Source organism: Schistocerca piceifrons, chromosome 1 (assembly GCF_021461385.2).
Source record: "Schistocerca piceifrons isolate TAMUIC-IGC-003096 chromosome 1, iqSchPice1.1, whole genome shotgun sequence".
In the NCBI taxonomy this organism is placed as follows: Eukaryota; Metazoa; Arthropoda; class Insecta; order Orthoptera; family Acrididae; genus Schistocerca; species Schistocerca piceifrons.
The window spans coordinates 44,454,676-44,467,997 of NC_060138.1; the positions used below are offsets into that span (position 1 = coordinate 44,454,676).

Consider the following 13,322-nt stretch of genomic DNA (forward strand, 5'->3'; position numbering starts at 1 on the left):
TGGAGTAGTGAGGGTCAAATTCATATTATGGAAGTTACTTGAAATGTCTGGTCTGAGGTATTCCATAGCAGCATCTACAGAACCTGACAACCCCATCTTGTCAGTAACAGTTATAAAATGTTTGTTAAAAAGTTCTGCAACACTATACACGTCTGTCACCAATGTATCATTTACTCTTAATGCTACTTGTTCCTCTTCATGTCTGGTTCTACCGGTCTCCTCCTTCACTATATCCCATATAGTCTTTAGTTTGTTATCTGATATGACTATCTTTTCCTTGCAATATATTTGCTTTGATGTCCATATTACAGTCTTTAATATTTTGCAGTATTTCTTGTAATGTGCTAGAGTATCAATATCGGAACTGTTTTGGATTGGCAGATACAGTTTTCTTTTTGTTTTACGCTATACCCCTATTCCTTGAGTAATCCATGGCTTCTCCGTAGACTTTGCTCCAACCTTGGTAAGTTTTGGGGGAAAACAGTTGAAAGAGTCCTGTAGCCACCTTTCATTAGTCCGGTAGCCCATTTTCATTACCATTTCTCTTTCTTTTTCTTGTTTCTCTATTCTCTTTACTCTCATAGTAGTGTGATTGAGTGAATGTGGTTGTGTGTCACGTTGCTAGACGGTGGCGTAGTCTGCTGCAGAAAGTCTGCGATAGTCGTACAGATTCAGCAGCAGTTGCACAGAATAGCCAACTCTCGTAGTGGTCAAGTCAGCAAAGAGGTTTCCGCTACTTGTGAGAAATCCACCTGCGTTAGGTTGGTGGCGGAAATGGCATCTTGGGGTTTTCCGGTCCACGCGGAGCGTGGAAGAGCGTGGAAGAGGCTGGAGAAGCGGGAGGCAGTCTGCCGCCGGTACGGGAAGCGTCCACAGCTGTGCTCCAGTCGAAGAAGGGTGAGTTCGACTGACCGCGTGGCGCGTTGTTACTTGGCGAGGGGAGAGCTGTTAGCCTTTGGTCTCGCTTTTCAAATCTGGAAGATTGCTTTGCCTTGTCGCAGCAAGGAATGCAAAACTTTGGCAGATTTTTCTTTTAGCGAATTTCTGTAGCAGACTTGGATCCGCCGGAAGAGCGCCACACAAAGGTGTCGATAAGAAGTGAGCACTCGCTTCTGTATGAATGTCTGTTTGCCTTCAGCTGTGCCTGTATAAGCTTTCACCTTTCTAAATATTTAGAGCCTTGCCTTCTCGTAAATTTTCCTTACTTTCCGTGTCTTTCGTCCGTGGGGAACCAACCACGTGGTAGAACATTATAGTAGTTGGGCTACCGGCATCACTAACTGTCCGATCGCATGTTTGTTTTAGAAAATGTTAACATGATTGTATGATGTGATATTGTTGGAATTTGGCACTATACCTAGAAATTGTGCCTCCACAAACCACGTGTTATCAGGAATCGTGTACATGCCACACATCCTTAGTTTAGGAATAAATGATTTTATCCACAATTTTCTCTTGTGTTCCGAGATTACGTTTTTGCGCCTAAGCCACTCACCTCGTAGCTTTCCCATTAGCACATCCAATGCGTTTCCTTATGCACAGGTCCAGTGATTAGTCTCCTCTTGTATTTTATAACAAATGCTTTAGATTTAAGTCATATTTTCAGGTGTGTTGCTGGAAGCTGATCTTATGCAGTGTTCATGCATTTTCTATTTTATTTTAAATGTTTGATTGTCGTGAACAGCGCACGGGCAATACTATTAATTGCATCGTATCCGCTGTGAGCGACCTCACAACGTATGCATTTTTGTGAGTTTTTGGTCTGTGATCAAATTAATTTATTTTCCGACTCGACCAGATCTTTGATTAGTTGTATGGTTTGAGTCGGTGGCGACCCTATTCTTCTCACGTTGATTTCATAAGCAATAAGTATTTCCATTCCCAATAATAAGGAATAACCCGTAGTAACAGGTTAGTTACACAGTGTTCGAATAAGGTAGGCACTTTATTAGCAAAAGTGTTATATTTTTCATTCACGCCATGAGCACTGTAAATATCAGTCCAGTGAATGTCTCTGAGGAGTGTCCTAAAATAATCAATTTTTGGCTTATTGATTACCCTCTTGAGCTCAGATTTAACAGATTTTATATCCTGTTCAGTATTAACATTTAACAGAAGGAACTGCATGTCATGGTCTAAGAGGCCATTGACTATTCGTTTTGTAATATAATTTTGTTCATTGGACTTTTCTATAAAGATATTATCAATGGCTGTGTGTGAGCAATTGGCTACCCTAGTGGGGAACTTTACAGTGGAAATGAAGTTGAATGGTAGTGTTACTAACTCAAATACTTATTGGGAGAGTCTTTAAGGAAATCTACATTGAAATCACCAGCAACCACTATTTCTTTGTTTTTGGTTGTTAAATGGGCCAGTACAGCTTCAAGGTGGTTTATGAACAGATTAAATTTACCTGCAGGTGCTCGATACACACTTAATATTATGAAGGATTTTTTGAGAAATTCTACTTCTGTTCCACATACTTCCATGTGCTGTTCTAGGCAAAATTTATGAATGTCTATGTTCTTAAATTTATGACAGTTTCTGATGAATGTGGCAACTCCTCCTTTCTCCATTTCTGATCTACAAAAGTGAGATGCTAACCTAAGCCCTGTAACACTTAAAAGTTCTATACCAGTGGTCACATGACGTTCAGGGAGGCAGATTATGTCAGCTGGGTTTGAAGACTCTAATTCATCTACGCAGGTAATTAATTCATTAATTTTATTTCTCAGTCCTCGAATATTTTGATGCAATAAAGATAGCTGACGTTTCACATTGACTGAGTTAAAATTGGGTAGAGTTAAAATACCTGCTGACTGTTGTAAATTCTTAAACAATAGCTGTTTATGCTGATGTAATAAGCTAGAATTATGTTTTTTGGTTTCTTTCTCAAACTGAAGGTTTGTCTCAAACTGAAGGTACTCGCAGTGTATGTAGCAAAGACTTCTAGGTTATTGCGTCCACACTGTAATCTCATGCAATGTTTCTTAAAGAAGCTTTATCTTATCATGTTACAGCTATTGTTTTTCTTACCGCGATAAAAATATTCTGAGCAGCCAATTTCCATCGATGATGGTTAATGCCATAAGAAAACAACTTCGAGGACGTATAAAACCGTTCATCGTTCGATAAGTGGATGAATATGTTTGTGACACTGTTAGTACGCCACCATTTGCTCAATCTAATTGTGACCTCACGCCATGCTACGGTCTTTATGCCTATCGAGACATACATCCATTTCAGTGTGCAGCACGTCATAACATAATAGATACTAATGGAACTGGACAGAGCTTATGGCAGCCGTGATCTATTGTTCACAAATGTTTTATTGAAATTCTCCTGCTAACAACAAAATCTTTTCGCTTTTAATTTATGAATTGTATTTGACTTTTAAATAATGTGTTCTACTGTCATTATATTTTCAGACCTATATTTTATCTTTATCTACTTCTTCTAGCACATGTAAGCCGATCGTTCTTCTGCGTCCTCAACTGATAAGAATTTATTTCACTGTTGTGTTGCAGAAGCACGAAAGGCAGTTTTTATTTCGAGACCACTGCTGTGACACTTTACTCGGCAACTAGCTTAATGAGTATGTTTCATCTAATATATACGCACTCTGTTATTTCATACTTAAGTATTTGCACTCTGCCTTTTCTGTACTTTAGTCATGATGATGGCTGTTCAGTAGTTGAACCGGTCACCCTTCATATTAATTTCTTATATCTAAGACAATTTCAGTAAAAATGACAGATACTCTCGGAGTCATTCCTTGCAAAATGCAGCTCTTTAGTGCTCTATTCGCCAGTTTGTTACTGAATCATAAACTCGCCAAACCACACGTTCACTTGCTGTAACACATTATTTGCTAACCAATCTTTAAGCGAAGACGACTCATACGACGTAGAAGGTAAGAAAGATTACCTTCGTGGAAATACGGGGAACAAACAAACAAATAACACAGAACGCCAACGTCGTATCAAAAAACAGAACTCAATTTCCTTGTTCCCTCTGTTAAATTAAGTTTTAATTACAAAAGCTAGATGAAAAATTGTAGCTCCGGCTTTATTTTTCGTCAATTGTTACATGTACTCGACACCAAAAGCTGTTTTTCCTCTTTTATTTGCTGTCACTGTTTCTGCATGTAAAAATGTACCGTTTTCCTACGTAAACAGTAGGCACGTCATTTATGCATTTTCTGTAAATAATATCCGTGTGATCCGCACGTCGTTTTATTTGTGTTTGCGACATTCAGGTGTCACCCAAAGACGGCCTAAGAAGCCGAAAGCCGACTCGTGGCCAAATTAATATATTTACAGTAAAAGTTGGTTTTCATTTTTCCTTCTTTCCATCTTTACTTGCATTTGGGCGTCACATACATCGTATCAGACTTTTATTTACCAGTTCTATTCTGTATTACTGTAATTACAGTAGCTCAATTTCATGACCTTGGGGAATGAAATCGGCTGTGGACTGTTCCAGAAAACAATCCCTTTTTTTCAGGAATTTAGGGAAACCATGGAAAACATAATACGAAGAGCGGGACAGAGATTTGAAATCAAAGAGCCGGCCGGAGTGGCCGAGCGGCTCTAGGCGCTACAGTCTGGAACCGCGCGACCGCTACGGTCGCAGGTTCGAATCTTGCCTCGGGCATGGATGTGTGTGATGTCCTTGGGTTAGTTCGGTTTAAGTAGTTCTAAGTTCTAAGGGACTGATGAGGACAGCAGTTAAGTCCCATAGTGCTCAGAGCCATTTGAACCATTTTTGAAATCAAAGATTTCTGAGACACCACTGCTGTAAACAAGTTCTTCCTGTTCTGAAATTCGTAAGTGTCTATAGCTCGTTCTCGACAGTTTGACTGAAAATAACTGGTATGAACCATTTACCTGGAAACGAAGATCCCATTTGGGCGGTTCTGCATACGGGATACCTTCAAACCTGAACATGGGTTTGCCCGTGTACGTCTCTGCCAGCCTCCCTCTGATAGTGCCTTCGTGTGTGTCCACTGTCACATACTCTTCGGCCTGTGACCACAGGATGAAAACGTAAGTATTAAAATAATGTAATTACAAGCATAAGAAGCAAACATAGTAAACTATGAAACTTTAGCTTAATACCTAGTACACATCCTAAACAGTAAATAATAATCTCATGCTATCGGATCCATGATATCATTAATTTAACAGCATTCAGAAAACGAAAAAGAATAAGGCTACATATTCACTATCAAAAGAACTATCGAATTACATTCCAGGAAAAAAAAACAGACGACTTGAGTACATTCAATATAAGGAAGACAACAGCTATAATGTCCACTTCTACATCGACATACGTACTCTGCAGGCCACCGTACGGAGCTTGGCGAAGGGTATCTTGTACCACTGCTAGCCATTTTTTTCCTGTTCCACGTGCAAATAGAGCGACAGAAAAACGACTATATATGTGCCCCCGTATGAGACCTGATTTCTCATATTGTGGTCCTAACGCGTAATGTTGGCTGGCGGCAGAAGAATCATTCGGAAGTCAGCTTCAGATGCTGTTTTCCTAAATTTTCTCAGCTGTGTTCCTCGGAAAGAACGTCCCCTCTCCTCCAGGGACTCCCGTTTTAGTTCTCGTAGCATCTCCGTAATACTTAGGTTTTGTTCGAACCTACTAGAAGCCTGTCTCTCACTTGCTTCGATGACCTGGTACGGATCCCAATCACTAGAGCAGTATTCAAGAACAGGTCACACCAGCATTCTATATGCTGTTTCCTTTACAGGTGAACCAATCTTTCCTAAAGTTCTCCCAATAAACCGAAGTAGACCACTCGCCTTCTCTACTACATCATTACACGCTCGTTTCATTTGAAATGACTTTACAACGTTACGCCCAGATATTTAATCGACGTGACCCTATCAAGCAGTACACCACTAATGCTGTATTCGAACATCGCGGATTTGTTTTTCTTACTCATCTACATTAACTTACATTTTTCTACATTTTAAGCTAGCTGCCAATTATCACACCAACCAGAAATTTTGTGTAAGTCATATTGTATCCTCCTAAATTCACTCAACGACGACCCCTTCCCGCATACCCCAGTATCATCAGCAAATAGCTGCAGACTGCTGCTCACCCTGTCCGCCGGATCGCTTATATACATGGAAAGTGACAGCTGTCCTATCACACTTCCCTGGGGCACGCATGACGATGTGCTTGTCTCTGAACACTCGCCATCGAGGACATCGTACTGTTTTCTGTTACTTAAGAGATCCTCGAGCCACTTATATAACTGGAAACCTACTCCGTATATTCGTGTATTTGTTAACTGTCTGCAGTGGTGCCCGTGTCAAATGCTTTTCCGATACCTAGGAATACAGAATCTGCCTGTTGCCCTCCATCCAAAGTTCGCAGTATATCACGTGAGAAAGGGCAAGCTGAGTATCACACGAGCAGTGTTTCCAAAAACCGTGCGATTTGTAGACAGGAACTTTTCCATCTCAAGGAAATTTGTTATATTCGAACTGTGAATATGTTCAAGAATTCGGCAGCAAACCGATGTTAGGGGTATTGGTCTGTAAATGAGCGAGTTCGTTCTTTTACCCTTCTTACATACAAGAGTCACCTGCGCTTTGTACCAATCGCTTGGGACTTGGCGAAGGGCAAGCGATTCACTTTCTAAACCCGAAATAGAACGCAGTGGTCAGCACACTGGACTCACATGCGGGAGGACGACGGTTCAAACCCGCGTCCGGCCATACTGATTGAGTTTTTACGTGATTTCCCTAAATCGCTTCAGGCAAATGCTGGGATGGTTCCTTTCAAAGGGCACGGCCCACTTCCTTTCCCATCCCTCCCTAATCCGTTGGGACCATTGACCTCGCTGTCTGATTCCCTCCCTCAGATCAACCAACCAACCAACGAAAACCGAACAGGGATCGGATCCGGACTAGGCGACTCATTTGTTTACAACGCTTTCCGTTGTTCCTCTGCACCGGAGATGCCTATTAATATGCACTCCACAAGGGAGTCTGTGCGATGGACAAACGATGACAAAAGCCCTGCGTGGTCTATTTCTTAAACACGAAATTAAAACTTCGGTTTGTCTTCTATTGCCACACCAGACTGGTCAAGAACTGACTGGATAGAAGCCTTAGACCCGCTTGGTGGTTTTACGTAACAGCAAATGATGTTACTTAAGATCAAAATTTTCCTAGATTCTGGGCATGATCTTTTACTAAGGAATGACGGTGGTAATTGTATGCTTCACGTGTAGATCTTTTCCCAGACTCACGATTCACTAGTAATGATAGCATTTCGTCATTTGCGCGTTGTCTTTTAAATCTACGGTGCAAGAGCCTTTGCTTTCTCAGGAGTTTCTACATTTTATTATTAAACCACGATGAGTCTTTTCCGTCCCTAACCCACTTACTCGGCACATATTTCTGCACAGCATGATTTGCAAGCCGGTCAAATTTGCCTATAATTCATCTATATCCATCACACTGGAACTAAGTGGGATACTAATAACTGCTTATCTGCAGAAGTACTCTCGTAGCCTTTTTTATTGTTTTATTGTTTGATGGTCTAATGTGGACCTCAGGTGCTTATAAAAGCACAATTTGTTCATGATGTTTGGGTACAAAAAGTACTAACTATGGGGATTGCCACTTCTGTAATTTGTGTTCGTGGCAGATCGTCGATAATTGGCAGGTAGTGTTTGCCCGCACTTTAAATAAGACGGGAAACGCAGCAGAAATTAACAACAACTGTGGCACCCCATTACTATTATTGACATACAAAGTCGTGCATCTGTCCATTTTAAAAAGACTAGAAGAAAAATATGAAAAAACAAACCAAAGGGAGGCTCTCCGTGAGGTCGCTCAGGAATGGAACACATACTCAATCTGAGAATGACAATGTTACTTGCTGTGTTTCACTTTTGCAATCTTATTGAATCACTCGTTAAGGGCCGGCCAGTGTGGTCGAGCGGTTCTAGGCGCTTCAGTCTGGAACCACGCGACCGCTACGGTCGCAGGTTCGAATCCTGCCTCGGGCATGGATATGTGTGATGTCCTTAGGTTAGTTAGATTTAAGTAGTTCTAAGTTCTAGGGGACTGATGACCTCGGATGTTAAGTCCCATAGTGGTCAGAGCCATTTGAACCACTCGTTAAGGAAAGTTGTAAGGTAGTATTGCGAGTAAGAAAGATCACAACAAATGAGATTATAGCAGTCATCTAAATGATGTTCATTTCAACATACAATCAGTTGGTATTGAATCATCCAGAGAAAGCGCTTATAAAAAATTTACAACAAGTAATTTACTCAGATTCAAACTTTTGGCTTTCTCCTGTATAAATGTTTTTCAAGTCCGTTCGTTTCTTTTGATTGTTACAGGTCTCTGCACAACAGTGCATGGTACCAGTACGTCCCAAAAAGTCGCACGCGAAAGTACAATTCTTAAAGGGGTCATGTCTCGCATTTTATAGATCCCAAGGTTAAGGGGTGGAGTGTATTGGATAGCTCCTGCCCTAGCGACCATTTGTATACCTATCAGAAAAGCGGGCATACTGTAACTATCCTACAGTACAGAGTCGAAATTTAAACGTTACAGACTTCTTGCAGCCCAGGCAAACTGAGCAAATCTGTTGGTTATTTTGCATTAGGTGTGGTCTAGACTGGACCTTAGGTGTCATATAAAAGCAACATTTGTCTGTGGGCGATTTCTGAGCAAACCACGAAAGACCATGGTTTTTGGGTATGAAAAGTACAATTTTGGGGTTAACCACGTGTATAATTTCTATTCGTGGCAGACTGCCGAAGCTTTCACCATGCGTTCTTAAGATGATGTGCTTGGGGAACTTCGCAACTTGTTTCGATACCATTATCCGTTACCGAAATCCAGAGGTTCAAAGTTATAATATGTATGCACAAAACTGCAAAAACCGATTTCTAGCTGTTTTTGCACCATGGGCCGTAAATATGTAAATATTTTAAGTGGCTCAAATTTTAACTGTACATCATTAAACATTTACCTACAAACGCATTTTCCCATTTTCGATAATCTGTATCCGTTATCAAGATACATCCGAAGAACCGAGATTTTTAGCTACCAAAAGTATTAATTGTGAGGCAAAGCTATGTTTTTAGTCAACATCTTTTCACCAATAAAACTTAATGACACACTATCTCTATGAAGACCACTTCAAGGCAATACAAATGTGTCCAAAGTGGTACTGCAGTGACAAAAAAATGGGCTAAAAAGAGTTTTAACATGACTGAAAAGAACTTAAAATGACTGCTAAAAGCTATCTAAAACTGGAAAGGTCGCAAATCCAATGAAGTATTCTAGCAAAATTTTTAGTCTTCTAAGATACAAATCACAAGTTGGGCGTTTACATGAATTACTATCTAAGAGCACTGTATCCATAAAATAATTTAAAGCAAACGATTTTGTGTTAACCTTATATCATGAGTACTTATTTGTTGTTTATACAGGGTGTTACAAAAAGGTACCGCCAAACTTTCAGGAAACATTCCTCACACACGAAGAAAGAAAATATGTTATGTGGATATGTGTCCGGAAACGCTTACTTTCCATGTTAGAGCTCATTTTATTACTTCTCTTCAAATCACATTAATCATGGAATGGAAACACACAGCAACAGAACGTACCAGCGTGACTTCAAACACTTTGTTACAGGAAATGTTCAAAATGTCCTCCGTTAGTGAGGATACATGCATCCACCCTCCGTCTCATGGAATCCCTGATGCTCTGATGCAGCCCTGGAGAATGACGTATTGTATCACAGCCGTCCACAATACGAGCACGAAGAGTCTCCACATTTGGTACCGGGCTTTCGTAGAGAAGTGCTTTTAAATGCCTCAATAAATGAAAGTCAAGAGGGTTGAGGTCAGGATTGCGTGGAGGCCATGGAATTGGTCCGCCTCTACCAATCCATCGGTCACCGAATCTGTTGTTGAGAAGCGTACAAACACTTCGACTGAAATGTGCTGGAGCTCCATCATGCATGAACCACATGTTGTGTCGTACTTGTAAAGGCACATGTTCTAGCAGCACAGGGAGAGTATCCTGTATGCAATCATGATAACGTGCTCCATTGATCGTAGGTGGAAGAACATGGGGCCCAATCAAGACATCACCAACAATGCCTGCCCAAAAGTTCACAGAAAATCTGTGTTGATGACGTGATTGCACGATTGCGTGCGGATTCTCGTCAGCCCACACATGTTGATTGTGAAAATTTACAATTTGATCACGTTGGAATGAAGCCTCATCCGTAAAGAGAACATTTGAACTGAAATGAGGATTGAAACATTGATGGATGAACCATTCGCAGAAGTGTACCCGTGGAGGCCAATCAGCTGCTGATAGTGCCTGCACACGGTGTACATGGTACGGAAACAACTGGTTCTCCCGTAGCACTCTTCATACAGTGACGAGGTCAACGTTACCTTGTACAGCTGCAACTTCTCTGACGCTGACATTAGGGTTATCGTCAACTGCACGAAGAATTGCCTCATCCATTGCAGGTGTCCTCATCGTTTTAGGTCTTCCCCAGTCGCGAGTCATAGGCTGGAATGTTCCGTGCTCCCTAAGACGCCGATCAATTGGTTCGAACGTCTTCCTGTCGGGACACCTTCGTTCTGGAAATATGTCTCGATACAAACGTACCGCGCCACGGCTATTGCCCCGTGCTAATCCAAACATCATTTGGGTGTCTGCCAACTCCGCATCTGTAAACATTGCACTGACTGCAAAACCACGTTCGTGATGAACACTAACCTGTTGATGCTACTTACTGATGTGCTTGATGCTAGTACTGTAGAGCAATGAGTCGCACGTCAACACAAGCACCGAAGTCAACATTACCTTCCTTCAATTGGGCCAACTGGCGGTGAATCGAGGAAGTACAGTACATAGTGACGAAACTAAAATGAGCTCTAACATGGACATTAAGCGTATCCGGACACATGTCCACATAATATCTTTTCTTTATTTGTGTGTGAGGAATGTTCCCTGAAAGTTTGGCCGTACCTTTCTGTAACATCCTGTATGTGTCAAAGCACATAAATTCGTCGAAATATAGAAATAAGCTGTCAAAATTTTACTGACCTATATAAGCCCTTTTATATAAGCACCACACTCTACTATTACAAGGAAAAGGAGGGATACACAGCAAAAATGCTGCTGTCGGAGCACAATAAAGGCGAATATGTTCCTGTTTAAAAGGCTCTGACAGAAAAGTGGGGAACCAGCTGATTGTATCTCCACTCCGCCTTTCTCATCAAAACTTTTTGTGCCGAACGAGGGCAGGAGAGAGACAGTGATGATCGAAGAGGAGATAGTCACAGTGGGAGAGAAAGAGAGAGGAGACAGTGAAGCGGGACAGAGATGGATGAAGAAGTGGGAGCCAAAAAGAGAGGAGATAGTGACGGGCAGTGAAAGACAGTGGCAGTAAAAGTGAAAGAGAGTGGATGGAGACAGACGCTGTGGGAGCAAAATAGAGAGAAGATAGTTAAATGAAAAATACAGATGAGTGCAGACCGTTCATAGACTTGTGGGGTTTGGACTCTTTCAGGCCTGTGAACTTTAACACGAAAGTGTAGGGTAGGGCGCAGTTTGGATCTAGTATGGGGGGGGGGGGGGAATAAATTGGAATCCTCTAGCAGTTTTGAGCTGACGATGCATGGTGGAGACAGACAGAGGGGAGAGAAAGACAAAAGGAGACATTGTAAGTGAGAAGAGACAGTGGCAGTGGGAGATACTGTAAATCAACGGGAGATAAAAAGGAGACAGTGGGAGAGAGATGCATATAGACAGTGACTATGGGATGGAGATGTTGAGTATGAAGGCTTAGTTACAAAGGGAGACTGGGTGAAAGGTCTTGTGTTAAAACAGAGAGAATACGTTCGCATGTCACAATTTTTGGATTGGAAGTCGGAATGAGGATTGAGGCTGCTGCTTACCAACTTGTCTGTCAAAGTTTTTCAAAAAAGAACATATTCGCCTCTTTTGTGCTCCATCGGGAGTATTTTTCTGTTCGATTTATAGTTATAATAACAAGTTAAAGTGACAACTCCGCTAATGTTTCAATTAAATACTAATAAATATTAAATTTTCTCCATTTCACTTTATTGGTTGAGTCATATGCTGTACACGTCTACCCATCAAACATGTACTGTTCTGAAAACAAAACAATTATAAATAGGACACGCTAACCAACTTACAGTTACGGAGAATGTTAACAGAGAGAGGTGCAGAACTGCGACCAAGCGGAGTAGCACGCTGACCTCCATTTTGGCCAGGAGCTGCAGAGACAGTGGAGTGGCGAGAGGTGACGGAACTATATATACTGCGAAGGTTCGCGATACCTCAAGCGCCTTATCTGTAAACGACACGCCACTCGAATGCGTGGGAAAATCACTGCATCAGGTGATCTACTTCAGATAGTGATTGCTATAATTAACTAAGTGTGATTGCTGGCTAATAGTTTGTTTCAAGTAACAGACAGAAAAATATCTAATCTTCAGAAATTGCCACACAATCTGCTAATAAAAAAATACGAGATCACATGACGTAACGATGTGGCGCTCTGATTGAGACATTACATTTGTGTTTTTGAGGAGCTTAAAAAAATCTCTTACTCTGTATTTGCATTTGGGAGGACCATAACAGAATCTGTTTCATATAACTCGGACTCGACCTGTGATTTATACGTGTAGAAATGTGCAAAGAAGACGCATCTAAACATGGAATATGAACTACTGAATTACGCTCAAGTGAATGAATAACCAGTAAGAAGTAATCACCAAGACTGAAGAAAGGCCCAAATCGTACCGTCTCGGAGTTAGCTCTACATATTCACCACACGAAACGACACATTTCCTCCACTGGTGAACGAGTGGTGGGTGTCCTGATTGAAGAACTCGTGACATTAACTACACTATCGGGAAGTTGTTCCGCCTTTCTCACTACTTCACAGTCTTCCTGGATGTGCCATGTAGTTAGCTCGTCATGAGAGATAAGAGGAAGGGCTCGCTGGATTGAATGTGAAGGACAAGTTTTGTATCACAAAATGACCGTACAGGCTAATGTCTGTTTTGAAGTTAGCAACGCGTCGTACGGTTTGACATTTTTTGTCTGACATAGCTTCAGAAATTTTGTCAAAAAATCCTGCCAACATTTTTCGCCATTTGCCTGTCCTCCAAAAGCATGATCTGTCAACAATAAACAATGATATGCTCATGAGATTATCAACATGAGCTCACTCAGTGACATGTGACATGCGGTGATGACGCTGAGTACTTCCGC

At 41.3% G+C, this 13,322-nt stretch overlaps 1 protein-coding gene across 1 annotated transcript in view; it reads right to left on the reverse strand.

Moving 5' to 3' along the window:
* Window positions 1–13,322, reverse strand: part of LOC124776129 (venom carboxylesterase-6-like) — a 102,385-nt gene that overhangs the window by 35,469 nt on the left and 53,594 nt on the right. The window contains exon 2 of the mRNA XM_047251002.1: window positions 4,890–5,027. Coding sequence (XP_047106958.1) covers window positions 4,890–5,027 — 138 coding nt within the window. The remainder of the gene's footprint in view (window positions 1–4,889; window positions 5,028–13,322) is intronic.